This window comes from Carcharhinus amblyrhynchos, chromosome 6 (assembly GCF_965287045.1).
Source record: "Carcharhinus amblyrhynchos chromosome 6, sCarAmb.v2.hapA, whole genome shotgun sequence".
In the NCBI taxonomy this organism is placed as follows: domain Eukaryota; kingdom Metazoa; phylum Chordata; class Chondrichthyes; order Carcharhiniformes; family Carcharhinidae; genus Carcharhinus; species Carcharhinus amblyrhynchos.
This window is the reverse complement of record NC_137329.1, coordinates 79,766,167-79,787,421: the sequence shown is the minus strand read 5'-3', so window position 1 is coordinate 79,787,421 and position 21,255 is coordinate 79,766,167. Positions and strand designations below refer to the sequence as shown.

General features: G+C 40.2%; 1 protein-coding gene across 9 annotated transcripts in view; it reads right to left on the bottom strand.

Moving 5' to 3' along the window:
• Positions 1-21,255, bottom strand: part of LOC145344036 (ataxin-7-like protein 1) — a 253,456-nt gene that overhangs the window by 216,704 nt on the left and 15,497 nt on the right. For 6 of the 9 annotated variants that reach the window (XM_080190765.1, XM_080190766.1, XM_080190767.1 and 3 more), the window contains exons 1-2: positions 19,527-19,745; positions 19,058-19,126 (exon numbers count right to left, since the gene is read on the bottom strand). In XM_080190765.1, the coding sequence (XP_080046891.1) occupies positions 19,058-19,126; positions 19,527-19,692 (235 nt within the window). In that variant the 5' untranslated portion in view covers positions 19,693-19,745. Of the gene's footprint in view, positions 1-10,706; positions 10,777-19,057; positions 19,127-19,526; positions 19,746-21,255 lie in introns of those variants that run through there. The other 3 variants (XM_080190772.1, XM_080190779.1, XM_080190773.1) reach the window with 3 other exon arrangements.

Below are 21,255 nucleotides of genomic sequence, written 5' to 3'. Positions count from 1 at the left end.
TATTAAGCTCCAAGAGCAAGCCAATTTAAACACAGTCCCACTCCTCAACTGTAGAATAATACATTATGCGCCCAAGAGCAGAACGCTCCAGCCATGGTAAAATAGTACCAGAAAATCATATAACTTCCAAAAAAATGGAACAATTTATGGTACAATGTACGGTATGATGAATATATGAGGCTAGAACTGCACTCAGCTGTTTGTTGATCAAAGACACAGAAAGAAAACGTTAAAATATTCAAGGCTGTTATTATGCATGGAACTATACTACAGTACTGAACCATACCCCAGTAGTATAATGGCTATGTTACTGGGACAGTTAAAAAGGCCAGAAGAACATGAGTTCAAATCCTACTGAGGCTGTACCAGAATTAAATCTGGAATTTAAAACCAAGGAGTACAGGTAAAAGTGGCAATGAAGCTGTGGGATTGTCCTTAAAAACCCAGTTGGTTCTCTAGAGAATAAAACTTGCCATTGTTGGCCAGCCTCGTCTATAAAGGGCTCAAGTCTCACACCAACATGGTGAACTCTTAACTGCCATCTGAAGCATAACTATAATGCATAACTTCACTGACCAAGCTGAAGGACATAGGCTGTGTTTGTGGCTGGTGGCAAGAGAAAAGTGATCTTGTCCTCACTGATCCACCTGTTACAGTTTCACCCATGACAACATAGTCCTTATGGAAAACAAGAGTAAAATTTCATGGATCTGCCTAGTAACATGATAGGATACAACCTTCCCAGCAATAACAGTGGCCAGCATTCAAAAGATGTGATTTCTCCAGCAATAAGATTAGCAGGCATCTAGACATAAATAGGTATAAATCACCCATTAGTAGGAAACAGCTTATCTAGACGACTGAGACATCAGTGGAGGTACACATATGATAATTTCTACAGTCCAGGAGTTTGAGAGGTGCAGACAGGCAAATACACTGAATTAAGAATCAAAGAGGAAAAATGGTATAATTGCCAGCATCCTCAGAGGCAAGGAGGCCAGTTTGTATCTAACAGCCATGGGGCCAATTCACACTTAACAGCCTGAGTGGCCTGTCCACAACTCACAACCAGGAGACTAGGTTCACATCTTAGTGTTAAAGCCATGGCAGTACAAAAGCTTTTATACAAACAGCTTAAACATCTTTGCTGGACCAAGAAATCGACATTTCCCAGGCTTGATCCTCAGTCTTGTATTGTAGATGCATTAAGAATACTACATGGGTATGGGAATGCAGCAATACATAAGCCGAGACGGGTAGAGATGGTGGGTTTCCTTCCGTTAAAAAATTAGTGAACCAGTTGGGTTTTTCAACAATCCAAAACTTCATTGCCAGCTTTACTAAGATCAGATTAAAGAGAAATCCAGATTTTCAAAAACTGAAATCAAATTCTCAAACAATCAGTGCGATTTGAGTTCCTGTTCTTTGGATTAATCATTTAATAACACATAGGGCTGCAGCAGATAAATCCTGTCTTCACACAAGGGTACCCTCCATCATACTATGTGGCACTACACAGCATCCGAGAGGTTCTGTGCATTGTCAGCAGTAGGTCTGTATTTTTAAAAATCTCAGACTGGCACGTTCCACATTCTTCCATCACCATCAAACCAGATAACCAGCCCTGGTTCAATAAGGAGCGTAGAAGATCACGTTGGGAACAGAACTGAATGCACCTAAAAATCAGGTGCCAACACAGGACTGCATGCACACGAAACAGCAAAAGCAGTATGCTAGAGAGAGCACCAAGGGAACTCCACAACCAATGAATCAGAAACCCTGCCACATCCAGACACAAATGGTGGTGGACTATTAAGCAACAAACAAAAGGAGGACTCCATCAACATCCCCATTATCAACTGGTGCTAACTTTGGGAGTTGCTGTTGCCCAACATTTTTGATTTCCCCCTCCCCTGCAGCACAGTCTTTTGGATAAAGTTCCACAGGTTTCCAGCAACTTCCTGTTGTCTCAATCAAGGAGGTACAGTGTGAGCTTAGACAGCAAGCTACACCAATCCTGTCATTACCTACATTCACAAAATTGCACTTTCCATCAAGTGTCAACGTAAAATTAGGAGAAGGATCATAATTCCTGGATGATTCGTGGCTAAGAGATAGAAATGTTAATTTCAGCCTTTTAAATACTGCCCCAGCTCAAATCAGCTAAATCAGTACTGACCACTGAGGGCATCAAACCTAGGACTTTCTAATCTGAACAATTCAGTATATGTTGTAATATTTTTAATACTTCTATTTATTTATTGCCCCACTTTCATAAAATCAAACAAATTACATTGAGGTGCAGTGAATTGTGTGGGCAAATGAAACACCACATTTTGCACTTCTTCTCACAATGGAATAAGGTGAATGGCCAACTGATCTATTGTCGGTGATATTGATGAGGAAGGAAAGTTTAAATATCCAGATTAAACTATCAAATACAGCAGGGGATAAAGAATCTTTCATCTCCATCTGAATTTTACTCGTGATCCATCAACTAAACTCTCAACTTTGTACTAACTTGTGTGATAATTACTTGCACACTTAAGCACATCTTCAGGTGTTACTAGGAGGGTTTTGTGGGAAGTCACATGGAAATGAGAACCCCACTATCCCACTGCAAAATGAATTCTACCAATTACACTGATAGGAAGAGCAAACATACATTCAAAGCCTGGGTCTATCCACAGACTGAAAACTCTCCAGGTCCATCCAACCTCACACTTATCCAAGGCTGACCTCATCCTCAGTCTGTACCACCTTTCTGTAACCACTGCAATACCCTTGTTCAAACACCCTAAACTGGATTTGTTCCATAGAATCCTATAGTGCAGAAGAAAGCCACTCAGCTCGTTGAGTCTGTGTCGACCCTCTGAAAGAGCACTCTACCTAGGGACAGAATCCTGCCCTCTATCCCTGTAACCTCATGCACCGATCATGGCCAATCTACCTAACCTTCACACCTTTGGAGTGAGACAGGGAACCAGAGCACCCAGAGGAAACCCACACAAACATGGGGAGAATGTACAATCTCCACAAAGGCAGTCACCCTAGGCCAGAATTGAACCCAGATACCTGGTGCGGTGAGGCAGCAGTGCTTATTACTGTACCTTGTTTGGTTTTGTTATTCACTGTTTGCTAAGTAATTGAATGATAATAGTTTCTTTCAAGTTCAGCAATACCAGCATATATAACAAGAGTCATCTGTGTAGATAAACTGACTTTTATTGATCAGGACAACTTGTTGCCAAATATTCTCCCCCTAATCTCAGAGCCTTACAATTCTACAGGTGCCAGTGATCTCTATCTCTACTGTCAAGCAGTCATTCTTTATGTGCAAGCCAGAATGGTGATCCCAGGCTTGCTATTCAACTATAAAGCGCATCAAGTAAGTTTTTTTTGCCATCACCATGTGAAATCCACATATATGTGCCTTCCACTGTAGGGGGAATGGGTCAGAACGATCCTTAGAAACAATTAGCAATGTAAACGTAACTCCCTAGCCCACAAGTCTCTTAAGGTCAGCTAATTCAGTATGAAGTGGTAGTCGAGCCTGCAACTTTCTGGTTGGCATACAACAGCACCGTATTCCTGCTAGCCTGTGTGTTGCAGCAATCAGGAAGGTGCCGTGCAGGAAACAAACAGGCTGCATGAAGCAGCCCATTCCCTTCAAGATGCGCGCGTGTGCTGTGTGGATCAAAGTTATTAAACAGTGCAACAAGCCAACCCCACACAACACAGATTAGAAGGAACAGCTGGAAGGAAATTCATGCAGTGTAATAACCTTACTAAACCATTGAGTGGGATTTCCATAATAACTTCTGAGAATCCAGAGACACAGAACTTTGAAAAGCAGATATCTCACTTGTAGCTATATAACAGCACAGGAATCTAAACTACTTCTGAACACACACAATACAATCACCTCGACCTTCTAAAGGACTCTTAGCAATAGAATTGCTAACTGTAGCATCAATCAGCATGTGGAATTGTCAGTTCGTCATATTACCCTTAGCAGGTTTTGGTTGGCATGTTTCTTGGTTGTTGCTAATGAACAATGTACTAGGCTATGTTAATCATATCCAAGAGCAGGACAAGGAATGATAATGTACCAGGGATGTAGGAAATAAATGTTTTAAGAACATGTTAAAAAAATGCAAGCCATATTAATTTTTCCCATCTGATTTCTGGTTAAAAGACAAAACTAAACAGTCATATAGGGTTAGCTTAAAATAATGATAACAATTATTCTCATATATAACTATTTGTTCAATGATTCTAATGTTTTATTTTTATTTACTGTTTAATTCATGTTCAAGCCCCTACAAAAGATTAAACATTAGCACAATCAGTCTTGAGCAGCTAAAAACAAGTGGATTTAATCAAAATATTTTATGCCTCTTTTCGACTTATCATCCCAAATGCAAAACTACTCTCCAACCAAACGGTTAAGGAGCAATACCATTCCAAGACTTCTACAAACACTTAACCCTATGCACAGGTGAGTCCGTTCCCAAGGTTAACTGATTTTGTCCTCTTCAGTTTCTTTTCTAATACCATTTTTTTCCCCATCCTGATAACTTGAATCTGTCTCTGTTCAACAGATGGAGATGCAGAAGATCACAGCTGAGGAACTTGTTTCTTTGCATTATGTGGCGAAGCACAATGGAAAATCAAAGAACTACATTATTGCCTCTTACTGTTCATGAAAAATACCCAATACTCGTTACAGGATTGTCACGCTTTCACTCAGTATTAACTTCTCCATTTTAAATTCTTGAATCCACATTTGTAATGGAAAGTGATGGTGCAGGTTCATCATTCTGACTCCACAAGCCAGTCCCAATTCTCAAAATGTTTTCTAATTGCATTTAACTGCCATTGTTTTTGCTCAATAATTAAACTTCCAGTGTTCTAAAAACGAGTTAAGTCAAAATAAACAAAACATATTTTACAATGACATGATAATAAATTTTGTATTTTTAACCCTTCATGAAACATGAAGCCCTCAGCCTCTTCCAGAAGCCTGCACTTGAAATTGATACTTCTTTGCCCTGAGTTATGGCATTGTACATTGAACTTGGTTTGTGTAGTGCATGCATAAAAGCATATGCAGCATCACTAATTTCCCACAACAGTTCACAAATATTCAGCTAGCTATAAGGAACAATACTTTTTCTTCAGATTCTGGCAACTTCTGCTTAACGTTACAGAAATCATTTGATGAAAAAATTGAGGACCAATTTATTTTAATTTGGTTTGAGAAAGAAACAGAGAGAATGTGCATTTGCATGTGCATGTGATAGTGAGGGGCAGTAAGAAAATATCTATTACGACACATCTGCTTGTAACCTTTGATTTCTATGATCTCTATAAAGGAACACACATTGAGTTCAGAAAAAGTGTGACACAGAAGATGACAAAGAAATTGAGTCTTTCTTAATATTAACACTTACAGTTTCATAAAAGAAACACTAGTTAGAAAAGGTCCAGGCTGATGGTTTACTAAATTCCCATCAATTGTGTGGTTCCAATTTCTAACAATGAGGCAAAAAAGAGAAAGTCAGCCAGTTTCTTCCCTCAGTCTAATTTGATATAGGACAAAACAAATCTGGCCTTAGAGAATTGGAACGGATAGCAGGTTAAATATCGTGTGACTGACAACGGGCAAAAGAGAAGGAAGAATAAACGGGTTCAGGGGTCAAGAGGGGAAATGGATGAGATGGGATAAGATATGGGTCATATGAGGGTAAAGGAACAGGGAAAATAATGGATGTCAGCATGTAGGAGGGGAAGGGAATAAGCAGCTGATGACCATATTTCACCTCCGACCTAAATGCATAGGTGACTCCTGTCCACACTTATCATGACATAGCCAGCTACCACCTGGCAGTAAAGAAAAGGAAAAATAGATTTGATAAAAGAATAGAAAGGGAAGGTAGGCAGATCTAGTGGAGAGACTGAAAATAGCAACAAGAATAAAACAGAAACAAGGAAATTTGGAGTTCTTCTCCAACTTGCCTTGTGCAATGTCACAGGAAATTGACAAATTTGTTAAACTGTGTAGATTTCTGTCAACATTTTCTGTTGTCACAAAACCAAAGTGCAATTACAAAGCTCCTTTAAGAAAGAAAGCCATCCCAAAGTGATTAAATTCTCTTTTTCATATGTAAAATAAAGTAGCTACATGTAAGTTGTCATTCTTTAACACGTTCCAGTGAAGGCACTGCAATTGCACAATTACCAGGAGCTCAGTGTGACAAGTTTATTTAGCCAGTTTCTACATCATCTTCAGTGGAAAGAAAAGTGGAATAAAAAAAATCAAACAGATGTAATTCTTCCCATGTGTAAGTCATATATCCTGTGAAAATGTTGACACTTATTTGATAGCCTCAAATTTTAAACAAATGCCAAACATCTTTCACAATATGCACCTCCACTTCTATCACGAGCCCTGCAGATCAAAACCTTCATATATGCTTTTCCAGGTAGCTTATAGAGTGTAAGAACTAGGCATGCAGAGAATTAACTGCAATTCTAATTCTTTAATTTTTGATTAATCATTGAATTACTATGCTATTATTTTTATACTGCTTAATTCAAATGTTTGCATAATTAAAATGGGCTATTTCTGAATACTTAACATTCAGAAAATGCATTCCAATTGGATACTAATACAGAAATCTCCCTCTGGTTTAAAATGTTATAAAAAGGACATAAATAAAGAACACCGATTATTAACTCAAACTGAAATACAAAATACTTCAGTCTTTGAGTAAGATGCTCTGTTGGAAAGTCAGTGCAGACTCAATGGGTCAAATGACCTCTTTCTGCACTGTAGGGGTTCTATGGTTCTATGAATTCTATGTCATTGTACTATTAATTCTGAGGACCAGGCTAATACACAAGAGATAAAAACAGATAAATCTACATAAATAAAAATTCTGCTTTTATTTCTGATTTCCAGCATCCGCAGTATTTTGCTTTTATTTTGACGCATAAGGGACATGGATGGATTCAAATCCCAGAACAGCAGCTGGTGGATTTTAAATTCAATTAATGTATCTAGAAGATAAAGTTAGTCTCAGTAATGGTGTCTATGACAACTATCTTTTTTTGTTATACAAACCCATCTGGTTCATCAATCTGGTTTGTTAGGGAAGGAAACATAAGAACTAGGAGCAGGAGTAGGCCATTTGGCTCCTCGAGCCTGCTCTGCCATTCAATAAGATCATGGCTGATCTTTTTGTGGACTCAGCTCCACTTACCTGTCTGCTCACCATAACTCTTCACTGTTCAAAAATCTATCTTTGCCTTGATAACATTCAACTACTTCATTGGGCAGGGAATTCCACAGATTCACAACCCTTTGGGTGAAGAAGTTTCTCTTCAACCCAGTCCCAAACCTGCTCCCCCTTATTTTGAACCTATGCACCCTAATTCTAGTTTCACCTGCCAGTGGAAACAACCTGCCTGCTTCTGTCTTATCTATTCCCTTCATAATGTTATGTTTTTCTATAATATCCCCCCTCATTCTTCTAAATTCCAATTAGTCCACAGACTACTTTAGTCTCTCCTCATAAGTCAATGCTCTCAACTCTGAAATCAGCCTAGTGAATCTCCTCTGCACCTCCTCCAATGCCAGTATATCCTTTTTCAAGTAAAGGAGACCAAAACTGTACACAGTACTTCACGTGTGGCCTAACCAGCACCTTCTACAGCTGCAACATAACGTCACGTTTTTAAACGCCATTCCTCTAGCAATGAAGGACAAAATTCCATTTGCCTTCTTAATTATCTGCTGCACCTGCAAATCAACGTTTTGTGATTCATGCACAAGGACATCCAGGTCCCTCTGCACAGCAGTATGCTGCAATTTTTTTACAATTTAAGTAATAGTCCATTTTGCTGTTTTTCCTACCAAAATGGATGACTTCACATTTACCAACATTGTAATTCATCTGCCAGACCATTGCCCATTCACTTAAACTACATACACCTGCTGTCCTTACCCAGTATGGCCTGTATGTGACTCCAGATCCACAGCAATGTGGCAGTTTCAACAGCAATCAACAACCACAAAATCCCACAAAAGAATAAAGAAACAAAAGAAAATGTATATACAGAGTTGCACAGACATACTTTTTCCAAGCAGCAGAGTGTAGCATTATCTTTGTCATACTTTCAGAAGAAGTGCAACATTACATGAGATGACACTGTATTACTTAAACTATAGTCTTAAGTACAGTGCTTGAATATAAGCATCTTCAAGCTTTATCTTGTAATTTTCATTAATTCAAAAGTACTCAATAGATATCAGAAAATAAAAAAGTCTTTAAGGTTGTAAATAATATTACAACACTGTAAAGCCTTTTGTTGAGTTAACCAATCCAATTCAGCTAAAAAAGCAAAAAGAATGAAAACATTAATTTATCCTGGTTTGAATACAAGATTGTAGGCACAAGGGTATAGATTAGACCAAGTAACACTTCCTATCAGCCTACTAATCAGCATTCCTGATGAATTTAAAACTCTCTGATGTTGGACCAACCAAAATGCAAATAGAATCAGCTTATTATAAATTAAACATCGTTGCTGAGCATAAGAAGTGAGGCTTGACATTCTACAAAAAGCAGGTCTTGCCCATGAGCTACATGGGATTAGAAAATCACAGAACACAGGCAAGGTAAGAAATGAAACATAACCAAGTCAAAAACAACCAAGAGTGAGCAAGTACAGAGAGAGCCCAGTGAATGACCAGTGCGGAGAGAGCTCAGGGTAAGGTGGGTGCAATATGTACTTATTGCACATTGCAGACATTCTATAATTACTCACTCTCCAGTTGGATTATAAATTCCCATAGTCATAAAGCTTCAAATAGGAGAGGCAGATTAGCTGATAGCTACTCTACACATAATCTGTAAAATAAGTGAAGCACCGTTATTTTTATCGTAGAACTTGAAATGAGTTCCTATAAACTGAATAAAGTGCTCGTTGACAGTTGTTCTCCTTTACCAATTGGTGATTATTTTAAACTGTACTTGATGGTCAACCTTAAGAGAACCATCTGATTTTCATGATTTTATTGTATAAAATGGATCTGCAAATATCTTAATAATCAATTAAACTGTACAAGCTTGAAAGGGGTCATGATGGCTGCCAGTATCATTATCAGATATTAAATTGTACTTTGAGGAGTGACAGTAAGCAAATGCCAGCAAGTAGTCACTTCACATATTGTACTGATTAATTCTGTCAACACTTTATACCTTTTTACAGGTTAAATAAATCACTACTTGACTGTGTAGTTAATCACATGTCGTAAAACTAATTAAACTGCATCTGTGATTTCCTGAACAATGAGATATGCTCAGTGGGATATTTAGTGGCCAGGGAGCAATGCTCATGATTTACATGACCTTAGGTCACCACAGACACGAGCATCATTTTTATTATCAATAATCCACATGAATGTGTTGTTCAAATATCTGGCTTAGGAATAATGAAATGGGGAACAACACTGCCAATCTGTCACGTCAGCAAGTGCATCAATTACACTTTCTTCAATTCGTGAGTCATTCAATAATACTTAGATGCATGAGATTACATCATGGAACCTGCGAATGAGAAATTGAGTTAATGAATGGCAGCTGCATGCAAGTGTAGTTAAGTCTTTGATTCACAGACATATGAGAGGCTGACAATCTAGTGCAGTACTGTACTCTGAGGTAAAAGATCCCACAGCGCTATTTCAAAAGAAAGCAGGGGAATTCTCCTTGATGTGTTGACAAATATTCATTTCTCAACCAACAAGGTTAAAACTGATTACCTAGTCACTTACAGGAAATCAACAAGTGGTTTGCTGAATGTATTAAAGGGGCTCTCTCAATGGCTCAAAGAATTATCAGTAAGTCTTATTCTACCCTGAATTAACTGATTCAAGGCAACAATGATTAAGGAAGGGAAAACTCTGCTCCTGACTACTATGCACTAGAAGTGCACATTCAGCATTCTGCTGGATTGTGGTGCCATGATCCTGTCAGCACTTACCGCCAAGTTCATGAATCCTGCCATCATTCATTTCTAGATTGACTGTTGAATAATGGCTACCTGAACGAGGTAGCCAAACTATGCCCTAACAGTCAGAGGCTTCCACAAGCAAGGGGGAAGAATTCAGCCAAAAAAAAATACACAAAAATTTGACCAAAAGTTCAGAACACAGTTGTATTCCACCATGTAACAGCTGAGCCTGTGAGGAGCTGAAAAGGAATTATTCAGATGATTTCTGATCTACAGATGATTGGGAAATGGTATGAGAGGGATTTGGTACATGCAGGTAAGTGCAAGCACATGGATCTGTTAAAAGAAAATCTTCCAATAGCTCATCCATAAATGAGCCGACTTTTTTAACCATGTAAATAATGTGAAATAAATTGCTCTAAATATCATATTGATGTCCATAAGAAAAAACAGCATCAGAATATTAAATCCACATTTGCAAAATCTTAACATTGTTGTATTTTGGATTAAGTACAGAACTCAATACAATTGCAACCCAAATTGAATGAAAATTGCTGGAGGACAAATACTTAACTTTATCTATGTCAACTATGACTCACAACAAACCAGATACAATTCATTCTTCATTGGCCCACATCTATCTACGACCTTTGTGTAACATGGGACAAATGCTGTATTTATTTTACCTGAGTAAGTCACAATCACAGGACATAGCTGAAAAGAGAATCTCCCAAAGAGAGCTGAAAGCTGTTTTTTGCAGTTGAACAGAACATGTTTGACAAAGTCCCTCATGGTAGGCTGGTAGAAAAGGTTAAGGCGCATGGGATACGAGGTCAGGTAGCTAGGTGGATTGAGAACTGGCTGGGTAATAGGAGACAGAGGGTAGTAGTGGAGGGGACTTTGTCCGGCTGGAGGCCAATGACCAGTGGTGTGCCGCAGGGCTCAGTACTGGGACCTCTCCTCTTTGTAGTCTACATAAATGACTTGGAAGAGAGCGTAGGTGGTGTGATCAGCAAGTTTGCTGATGACACCAAGATGGCAGGGTTGGCGGGTACCGAAGTGGATTGTGAGGTGATACAACAGGATATAGATAGGTTGGTGCAGTGGGCAGATGGAATTTAATCCTGACAAATGCGAGGTGATGCATTTTGGAAGGCATAATGTAGAGAGGAGCTATGTGATTAAAGGTAGACAAATTAGGAGTATAGAAACACAGAGGGACCTGGGAGTGCAGGTTCACAAATCCATGAAGGTTGCGACACAAGTGGAGAATGTTGTCAGGAAGGCTTATGGAATGCTAGCCTTTATAGGAAGGGGGATAGAGTTTAAAAGCTGCCATCTAATGCTTCAGTTGTATAGAACGTTGGTTAGACCGCATTTGGAGTACTGCGTCCAGTTCTGGCCACCTTACTACCGGAAGGACGTGGAGGCTCTGGAAAGGGTGCAGAGGAGGTTTACCAGGATGTTGCCTGGCATGGAGGGGCTGGGGTACGAGGAAAGGTTGGAGAAACTGGGACTGTTCTCCTTGGAAAGACGGAGATTGAGGGGGGACGTGATAGAGGTATATAAGATACTGAAGGGAATAGACAGAGTCAATAGTGAGAGACTGCTCCCTAGATTGGTAACAAATACAAGGGGACATGATTTAAGGGTGAGGGGGGAGAGATATAATTTGGATATGAGAGGAAGGTTCTTTACGCAGAGAGTTGTGGGGGTATGGAATGCGCTACCGAGTAGGGTGGTGGAGGCAGGAACGTTGGACTCGTTTAAGGTTCAGTTAGATAGGCACATGAGTGAAACGAGGATGGAGGGTTATGGTAGGGGTATTAAATAAGGGTTAGAACCTCGGGAGAGACCGGAAAGGCAGGCTTGTGATTAACGTTTTTGTCTTTTATTCCGCAGGTGGAAGTCCACCTCGTTGTCAAACGAGGGGCATGCACACGGTGGGTCGTGCGTGGGCTACTCTTGGAGGTTCCAGGAGTGGCCTAGTACTTCGTGTCGGTGTGTGTGCTTGATCCTGGACCGGTAGAAGGGCGCCGCAACAGCTCGGTGACTAGCACTGCTAGCTGTGCAGATACATGGATTTGGGCCTGTGTCTGTGGGAGTTTGTGCATTCTCCCTGCGGATGCGTGGGTTTCCTCCGGGCGCTCCGGTTTCCTCCCACACCCCAAAGATGTGCTCTTAGGCTGATTGGTTTTACCAAATTGACACTATTCTCCCCTGAATCTGGCTAAGTCAGGGGTTCTATTCGTAGACACGCAGGGTAGAATAGGTATAGGGTGATGCGACGGCGCGGGCTTGTTGGGCCGAAGGGCCTGTTTCCCGTGCTGGGTTGTTCTTTGTTGTTTTTGTATGTAAACTAATGCTTAACTTGCCTGCAAATTAAACTCTCAGATCAAGGGTGAATCACTGGCTTGGAATTTGTCAAAAACTTTGTTATATTGGCTATACTAAGCTGCACTTCAGAACGTGCAGAAGATTGTGTGCTGAATGGACACATTCTGGATACATCAAACAACTGAAGCATCAAACTAGTCATTCACACAACTTAAAAATAGTATAATTAAATTAACAATGTTTAAGATGATTGCAAGAAATAAAAGTTCAAAATGTATTACACTTTGCCAGAGGTCTGAAAATGATTTGTCAGATGAAGGGGAACTAAGCTGACTCCAATTTTCAAACTATCTTGATTCCCAGGACAGTGATGGTATTGGTTTCGCAAAATAGAAAGATGAATTGTACTAGCTCCCAAGTGTTCCAATACTTCATGTTCCTACATTGTGAATAAAACAATTCTTCCCTCAGTGCACAGTCAATTAACTCCTTCACTGCTGTGCTTCATCATCAAACCGTACTACTGCTGGCAGTTTAACACCTTGGGCAGGATTTAGCGGCCTCGCTTGGACGAGACTGGAGATTTCTGTTGTCAGACCCTCACCCACTCTGATTCTATGGCAGGCGAGGTGGTAGAATTCCGGTGTATATTTTTGTTTCGTGCAATTTTAAAAATGTATAAAATCTTATTGTAACCTTAAGTTAAAGTACAAGTTTCTCTTTAGTATTTATGCCAAAGTTTTTTATCTTGCAATCATCAGGACAAACACAAGAATACCGAATTCAAAGGAAGCAGCAATACAACTTGGAAAAAGGGTGCTGATTGGTTAGCCAGTCAACTTTGATTGACTGAGGCTTTGCCGTGGAGAATGAACTAGGAAGCTTTTGTCTCCCATGCTTCTGTTTAACGAAAAAAAGGTGTAATGACTGGACATATTCTTTCTGCCTGCAGAGGACTTCACCCTGCACATAAATACGTGTATTTTCTAGCAAGCACAAGTGAGTTACATTGTGAACCTGAACTGATAAATCTTCAATTGGTTGTCAGTATTATATAGAACGTACAAAAACAGGCCATTCAAGGCCTAAGTCATGCCAATGTCTACATTCCCTCTAAGCCACCTCCCACCTCTATTTTGTCTAACCCTACTAAAATAACCTTTTATTCATTTTCCCCTCATGTTTATCCAGTTTCCTTCTAAAAACCTGTACTCAACAGCTCCTTATGGTATTGGCTAGTCCAATCTTACCACCTTCTGAGTAAGGAAGTTTCTCCTGGATTTCTAATTGGATTTATTTTTCACCCCTACATTTATTACCTCTGGTGTTGATCTCTCCACATATAAAAACAACTTCACTATTAAACCATTTCATAGCCTCTCATTATCAAAGACCTCCTCCACCAATCATCCAACTTCACCCACTCTTTTTCTGATGATTCCACCCTACATTCTTCAGATCAAGTACCCTCAATGCATAAAAACCTACAACCTCCATGTCTCTCAGTGCAGTAGTTAAATCAGTACATCTTGTTCTCCTTCATATCCAATGTTAGATCTAGCTTTGGCTTTCTCTATCTTTTATGTCTGTCATTTTTTCTCTCTTCTATTAATACAACCACAGTCCTATGAATTGTTCCTCAGAAGTTCCAAACACCAACTTCGAATGTTCTTCTTCTTCTCCTCTATGTCCTTGCTCCAATACATCGGTAAGAAGTCTCACAACACCAGGTTAAAGTCCAACAAATTTATTGCTAGTGAACCCACAAGCTTTTGGGGTTCGCCCCTTCGTCAGGTGAACTTGTTGGACTTTAACCTGGTGTTGTGAGACTTCTTGCTGTGTTTACCCCAGTTCAACACTGGCATCTCCAAATCACAATACATCAGGCCAGGTTCTGTGGTCAACAGTAAACAAATGAAGGGCATTTGCTATACATTGTGCTAAAGCTCTGAGGGCTTTTGAAAAGCAGCAAGTGGAATGAAACAAGATATCCTGAACCTGTCTGAAGAGGGCAAATAAGAGTGTGTCTCCTCAAATTCTCAGATTAAGGAATCCTCACAGAGATATGCAGAATTTAAATAAGGAAGTTGAAAATTAGCTTCAATTGCACTTTACCACTGACTAGAAACTTAACTGGACCACATATAAATATTGTAGCTATAAGAACAGGTCAGAGGCTGGGAATCCTGTAATGAGTAACTCAGCTGTTGGCTCCCCAAAGCTTGTCCATCACCCTCAAGTCAGGAGTGCGATGGAACACTCTCCACTTGCCTGGATGAGTGCAACTTCAAAAACACTCAAGAAGCTTGACACCATCCAGGGCAAAGGAACCCGCTTAATGATGTGGTGGACGAGCTACCAATTACATCCTTTCTCATTGACATACCTTGAAAGGAATTTTCCACTTTAGGGTTAAGTCTCGTAGTGGGGGCAGAAATGGAGAGGATCTCCCACCACAGAGGCCACTGGGAATTCACACTATATTGCACAATGATGGCCAAATAAAATACGGAGTCATGGATTTCCTGCCTTCATATCCGGCCAACTATTTAAAAGGAGATGGGACATCAAATGACACATTATTGAAGCCAGAAGATCCGCCTCCTGGAAAATCCTGAAGATAGAAGATCTACATCTTCAGTGCTCCACTTACCCGCTGTTGCACGTGGTATTCCAGGGTCCAGTCGCTGGAGGCCTCCATCCCAAACTTCCTGAGCTGCCCAGAGCTTTTTGCAGGCATGTCCAACATTTGCACATCACATTGGTCCAGACATATTCTGGACCAGAAATTCACTTGATGTTTGAGCAGGCTCGGGAAGGGAGGGGAGAGAAGGGGGGCAGGGGACTCCAGTTGGGCCTTCATCTGCATTACAATAACAGGACACAAAATGGTTTCACATGGCTTCTGGTGGTAATGGTGATCCACCACAATGTGCATGAATGAACATCTTCTCACCATTAACTATTCAGCAGTAAACTGATTTTTCAACGCTTGCCGCATTTCCCCACCACTACCATTAAATCTGCTACTGGGTGGTCTGGAAAATTCTGCCCCATCAGTGTAGTGAGTACCATCTGCAAACCATAATGCAGTTTCTTCAACAGCACCTTCTAAAGCCAGACTCCCAACACCTCAAAGGACAAGGGGAGTAAGTAAATTAAACAACCGCCACCTACAAGTTCCTCTCCAGATCACACACAATCCCGACTTGGAAATACGTAGCTGATACGGTCGCTGGTTCAAAATCCTGGAGCCCCCTGTCTACCAGCACTGTGAGTGTATCCACACCACAGACTGCAGGAACTCAAGAAAACTGCTCAGATCAATTAGGAATGGGTGATAAATGCTAATACTGCCATCAACATCAATACTTTTATATTCATTCATGGGGTATACACATTTAAGAGACTCTATTTTGAAACATTATTTATTCAAACTATTAAGGTTTACAGCACAGAAGGAGGCCATTCAACACATTGCATCTGTTTAGGCTTATTCAAGAACAATCCAAACTAATACCACTTGCTCAACCTTTTTCATGCCTGTTGCTCTATTTCAAACCTTTATCCAATTTTCCCTTAAAACATGCAACGGTCTTTGCTTCCACCAGATCCTGTGCAAAGCATTCTTTGCTGCAACACTCCGTAAAATAGTTACCTTAATGAATGTTCCCAATGAAGTGTGAGGCCCAAACTAAAGGTGTCATGCATTGAAAAATCTGGCTCCATGCAATAATACGCTATTTGTGATGATTTTAAATTAATGACTGCCAGTCACTGACTTTCCAACCAGAAGCAAGTCTTACCCAAGTCACTCCATCTAAAACGGTTCAGAATTTTCAAAATCGTGATCAAATCTCCTGAGTCGCCTCTGCTCCACTGAAAGTAGCCCCATCTTTACAGCTGCCCGTGTTTAGCAAATATGCTCTATGGCTTGTCCTGTCTATAATTAGGTGTCCAAAATTGAACATACTAGTTCAAAATGGTCTAATCAATATATTGTATGAATTAATGCTTACTTCTTTACTCTTGCACATCATATCCTCATTTATAAAATAGCTTTATCTTTACTAAGTGAATTACATGCATGAACTGCTAGAACTTTCTGTACATCCATATTTGCATATCTTTCCTTTAATTGTATACTCACAATTCTTGTTTTTTTTCTACCAAAAGTATTACCTCACATTTATCCACAATAAATTGCATGCTCCATCTGTCTCTCTCCCTGCCAACCTATGTCTTTCTAAGTTCTCCTCATTGCATGTTAAAACTCCTGCTGTGTATCATCGAGAATTTCAAGATCGTGTACGTTCTATTCAAATCCAAAGCAACTGTTCATACGTAGATCAAAAATGGACTGATGCCTGGATACATCACTTCCAGACCTTCTTTGGTTTCAGCCATGGCCATTTACCCTACTACGTTATTTCTTGGCCATCAACCAACTTCCTACCATACACTAGATTTCTTCTTATACCATATGCCTTTTTCTAACAAGCCTCTTGCAAGACACCTCATGGTGAGCCTTCTGAAAGTGATTTTTCTTTTTAACAGATGGCACTTATTTCCAGATTGCTTATCTTCCCCTCTTGATAAAGAAACCTTAGTAAATACTTTCTCTGTCTATAATATCAACAATTTGTTAGGGGTGAAAAGTTTGCCTATGTGTTTGTTCATAAACACATACACACAAAAGGCCCCTTTGTAAACTTCCCAAAGCTTGTTTGATTTTCTGGCTATACAGCTAATTTAAAAGGTTTCTTTAAAAAAAAATCAGATTGTGAGTTTGAAGCTTTAAAAGAAACACCCAGCCCAACTCCAGTTTATTACACAGAATGACATTCCCCAATGTACAGTATGCAGATCTCGAGCAGGTACATCTTTTCATCAAAAGAACTCTCACCACAAAAATCATAAAGGCATCAAAAACAGGAAAAACTGATCTGTTAGTTGAAGGGATTTAATATAACGTATGAATAGAATTTATTAAAGACCTCCAAGGAAATGTAATTTTTGCTGTAGAGGGGGAAAATAGCTACAAAATATAGAACTCCCAAATTTGCAAATTCACTGTGTTTAACGTCCTACTATTTATTAGACAATGGTCAAATGTGAAAAGGTGTGGTATTATACAGCTCAAGGTGAAAGCTGACATGTGCAAATTGCTTGCTCAGAATTATTTTTAAAATACTGTGATATACAAGTGTGAATATTAACTATACTGCTCAAAAGAAAAATAATGCCTTGGATGAGAAAACCAAATTAATTACTTTCGGCCTTTTCACTATTAGGTACTTCAATTACATTGTGGTTCAATGTAGAAGCAAAGGCATTTTACTGGTAATAAAAAATTAAGATATTTTAACTCATCTGACAAAATTAAAGAGACTATGGTGTGAGTGCCACAATTACGAGACTATACTGGTGACGGATGTTACCCAAAAGACTCCAAATGGGGTTTGGACAGAGTAGATACAGAAAAAGTGTCCCCATTAATGGAAGGATTGAGAACCAGAGAGCACAGATTTATGTTAGATGGCAAAAACACCCAAAAAAGGTGACATGGGGAAAAAACCCAAAGTTAACATCTGGAATGCACTGCCTAAGGGACTGTGGTGGAGACATACTTGATTAAGTTATTTAAAGAAAGAATTGGATTATAATCTGAAAAGAAAGAATGTGCAGGGCTTCAGGGAGAAGGTGAGAGAATGGCATTAGGTGAATTCCTGGCTCAGAGAGCCAGCATGTACATGACAGGATGAATGGCCTCCTTCTGTGCTGTAACTGTTCTACATATGATTCTATAGCCTTCAGATTGACTGAACAAAGTACTCAGGGTTTTAAATTAGCATTAGTAAAACCCATTTGACACTTCATTCGTATATACCAAGAAATGCTAAGTGACACAATATTTAATAATAACATGACTATCACTGACACATCTTCATTACTTTACTTTAAAAAAAATTATAGCTTGAGTGGAAAATTTCAGCATGACAACCTGAAAATCACATTCCTGTGTACTAGACACAACAATATCTGCTGAATTTGAGCCTTTTTCAGTGAAGCCAACATGGCACTGTTTTTCTTTGGAAAGAGTTTGTTCTAACTAATCCTGGGACTCAGCATGCTAGGTGTCAATGCCCCTTTTAATTTATTCAGACAATTCATATCAACAGAACTGAAAACTACAACAAATCTCTATCAATATATTTCTGCTTTAAGCAATTAAGTGGAATTTTGTTAGAACTTTAAGATTTTAAAGCCATTTTACACAATCATTATACTGAAATGTCACATTCAAAACTTCATAATATCATGTAAATAAGACTGCGATGGCAGCATCATTAAAAATGCATGGGTATCAACAGAAAGACAATACAGTTCACATGTAAGTAGCTACAGGATTGACTGAAATCCTGAAGCTGCAGATAAAAATCAGACTTAATTTCCAATCACAAATTATACGTTGTGTATAATGGAAAGCATTTGATGCCTTTGTAGCTCTCTGCCCTGTGAGCAATATTGACACACACCACAAATGTAAACATTGTGCAATCAGTGTCAGAAGTCTGTCATTCATTCATTGCAATAACTGTCAAAGATTGGCGGCTGGTGAGCATTTGGAAACTATATTTCACTTTGCATTTGCAGGGTAGTGTTGTGCTGTTGCCTTGAACATCACTGCCACCCTTACCTTCTTTATTAAGCCTCATCACCTCTCTATTCTTCCCACCCTCTTTTCCAGTGTCTTCTGATTCTGTATCTGTACATGGGTAAATGGAAAAAAAGAAATAAATGAATTAAAGCCAACATGGTCGTGATGTTCAATTAGTGGCACATCATTAGGTGAAGAAGCAATTTGATTGCCAGTGTTTATCTGTCTACCTGGGCCACATGGGGGGTGGGGGGAGGGTAGGACACTTCTTTCACCCACACAAACAGTGGCTGAGCCTCCTGAGGAGAGGCTGCAGCCAGAGGCCGGACAGGCCCGGCTGCCCAGCCCGCTCCCGGGCTCTGTCCCCGGCTCCCGGGCTCTGTCGGGCCGGTCCAGGCCAGGCCAGGCCGGGGGGAGCCGGGACCACCCGCAGCCCCTGTCACACACACACTCACAGCGCCCGCCCGGCCCCCGGCCAGGCCCACCCGCGGGAATGCAGGCCGCTTACTGTCCGCACACTGCACTCTGGCAGCGTCGATCCAGCTGGACCAGGGCTTGCCCAGGAAGGCCTCGGGACTCGGCACTTTCCGCTCCAGGGTCGCCATTGCTCTGCCTTCTTGTTCCTCCGCTCCCCTTCGCCAGAGGCTGACGTCAACTTCGGCTCCTTCCGCCATCTTCAACCGAGTGGGAGGGAGAGAGAGAGAGAGTGTGATAGAGAGAGAGATAGAGAGAGAGAGTGATAGAGAGATAGATAGAGAGAGAGAGATAGATAGAGAGAGTGTGATAGAGAGAGATAGAGAGAGATAGAGAGATAGAGTGTGATAGAGAGAGAGATAGAGAGAGTGTGATAGAGAGAGAGATAGAGAGAGAGAGTGATAGAGAGATAGATAGAGAGAGAGAGATAGATAGAGAGAGTGTGATAGAGAGAGATAGAGAGAGATAGAGAGATAGAGTGTGATAGAGAGAGAGATAGAGAGAGTGTGATAGAGAGAGAGATAGAGAGAGAGAGTGTGATAGAGAGAGAGATAGAGAGAGAGTGTGATAGAGAGAGAGATAGAGAGAGTGTGATAGAGAGAGAGATAGAGAGAGTGTGATAGAGAGTGATAGAGAGAGAGAGATAGAGTGTGATAGAGAGAGAGATAGAGAGAGAGATAGAGAGAGTGTGATAGAGAGAGAGATAGAGAGAGAGATAGAGAGAGTGTGATAGAGAGAGAGAGATAGAGAGAGAGAGTGATAGAGAGAGAGATAGAGAGAGTGTGATAGAGAGGAGAGAGAGAGAGAGTGTGATAGAGAGGGAGAGAGAGAGAGAGTGATAGAGAGAGATAGAGAGAGAGTGTGATAGAGAGAGAGAGAGAGAGTGTGATAGAGATAGAGAGAGAGATAGAGTGTGATAGAGAGAGAGAGAGAGTGATAGAGAGAGAGATAGAGAGAGTGTGATAGAGAGAGAGATAGAGAGAGTGTGATAGAGAGATAGATAGAGAGAGAGATAGAGAGAGTGTGATAGAGAGATAGATAGAGAGAGAGGTAGAGAGAGTGTGATAGAGAGAGAGAGAGAGATAGAGTGTGATAGAGAGATAGATAGAGAGAGAGATAGAGAGAGTGTGATAGAGAGAGAGAGAGAGATAGAGTGTGATAGAGAGAGAGATAGAGAGAGAGATAGAGAGAGTGTGATAGAGAGAGAGATAGAGAGAGTGTGATAGAGAGAGAGATAGAGAGAGAGATAGAGAGAGTGTGATAGAGAGAGATAGAGAGAGTGTGATAGAGAGAGAGATAGAGAGAGAGATAGAGAGAGTGTGATAGAGAGAGAGATAGAGAGAGTGTGATAGAGAGAGAGATAGAGAGAGTGTGATAGAGAGAGAGATAGAGAGAGTGTGATAGAGAGATAGATAGAGAGAGAGATAGAGAGAGTGTGATAGAGAGAGAGAGAGAGAGAGTGTGATAGAGAGAGAGATAGAGAGAGAGATAGAGAGAGTGTGATAGAGAGAGAGAGAGAGATAGAGAGAGTGTGATAGAGAGAGAGATAGAGAGATAGAGAGAGAGAGATAGAGAGAGTGTGATAGAGAGAGAGATAGAGAGAGTGTGATAGAGAGAGAGATAGAGAGAGTGTGATAGAGAGATAGATAGAGAGAGAGATAGAGAGAGTGTGATAGAGAGAGAGAGAGAGATAGAGTGTGATAGAGAGAGAGATAGAGAGAGATAGAGAGAGTGTGATAGAGAGAGAGATAGAGAGAGAGATA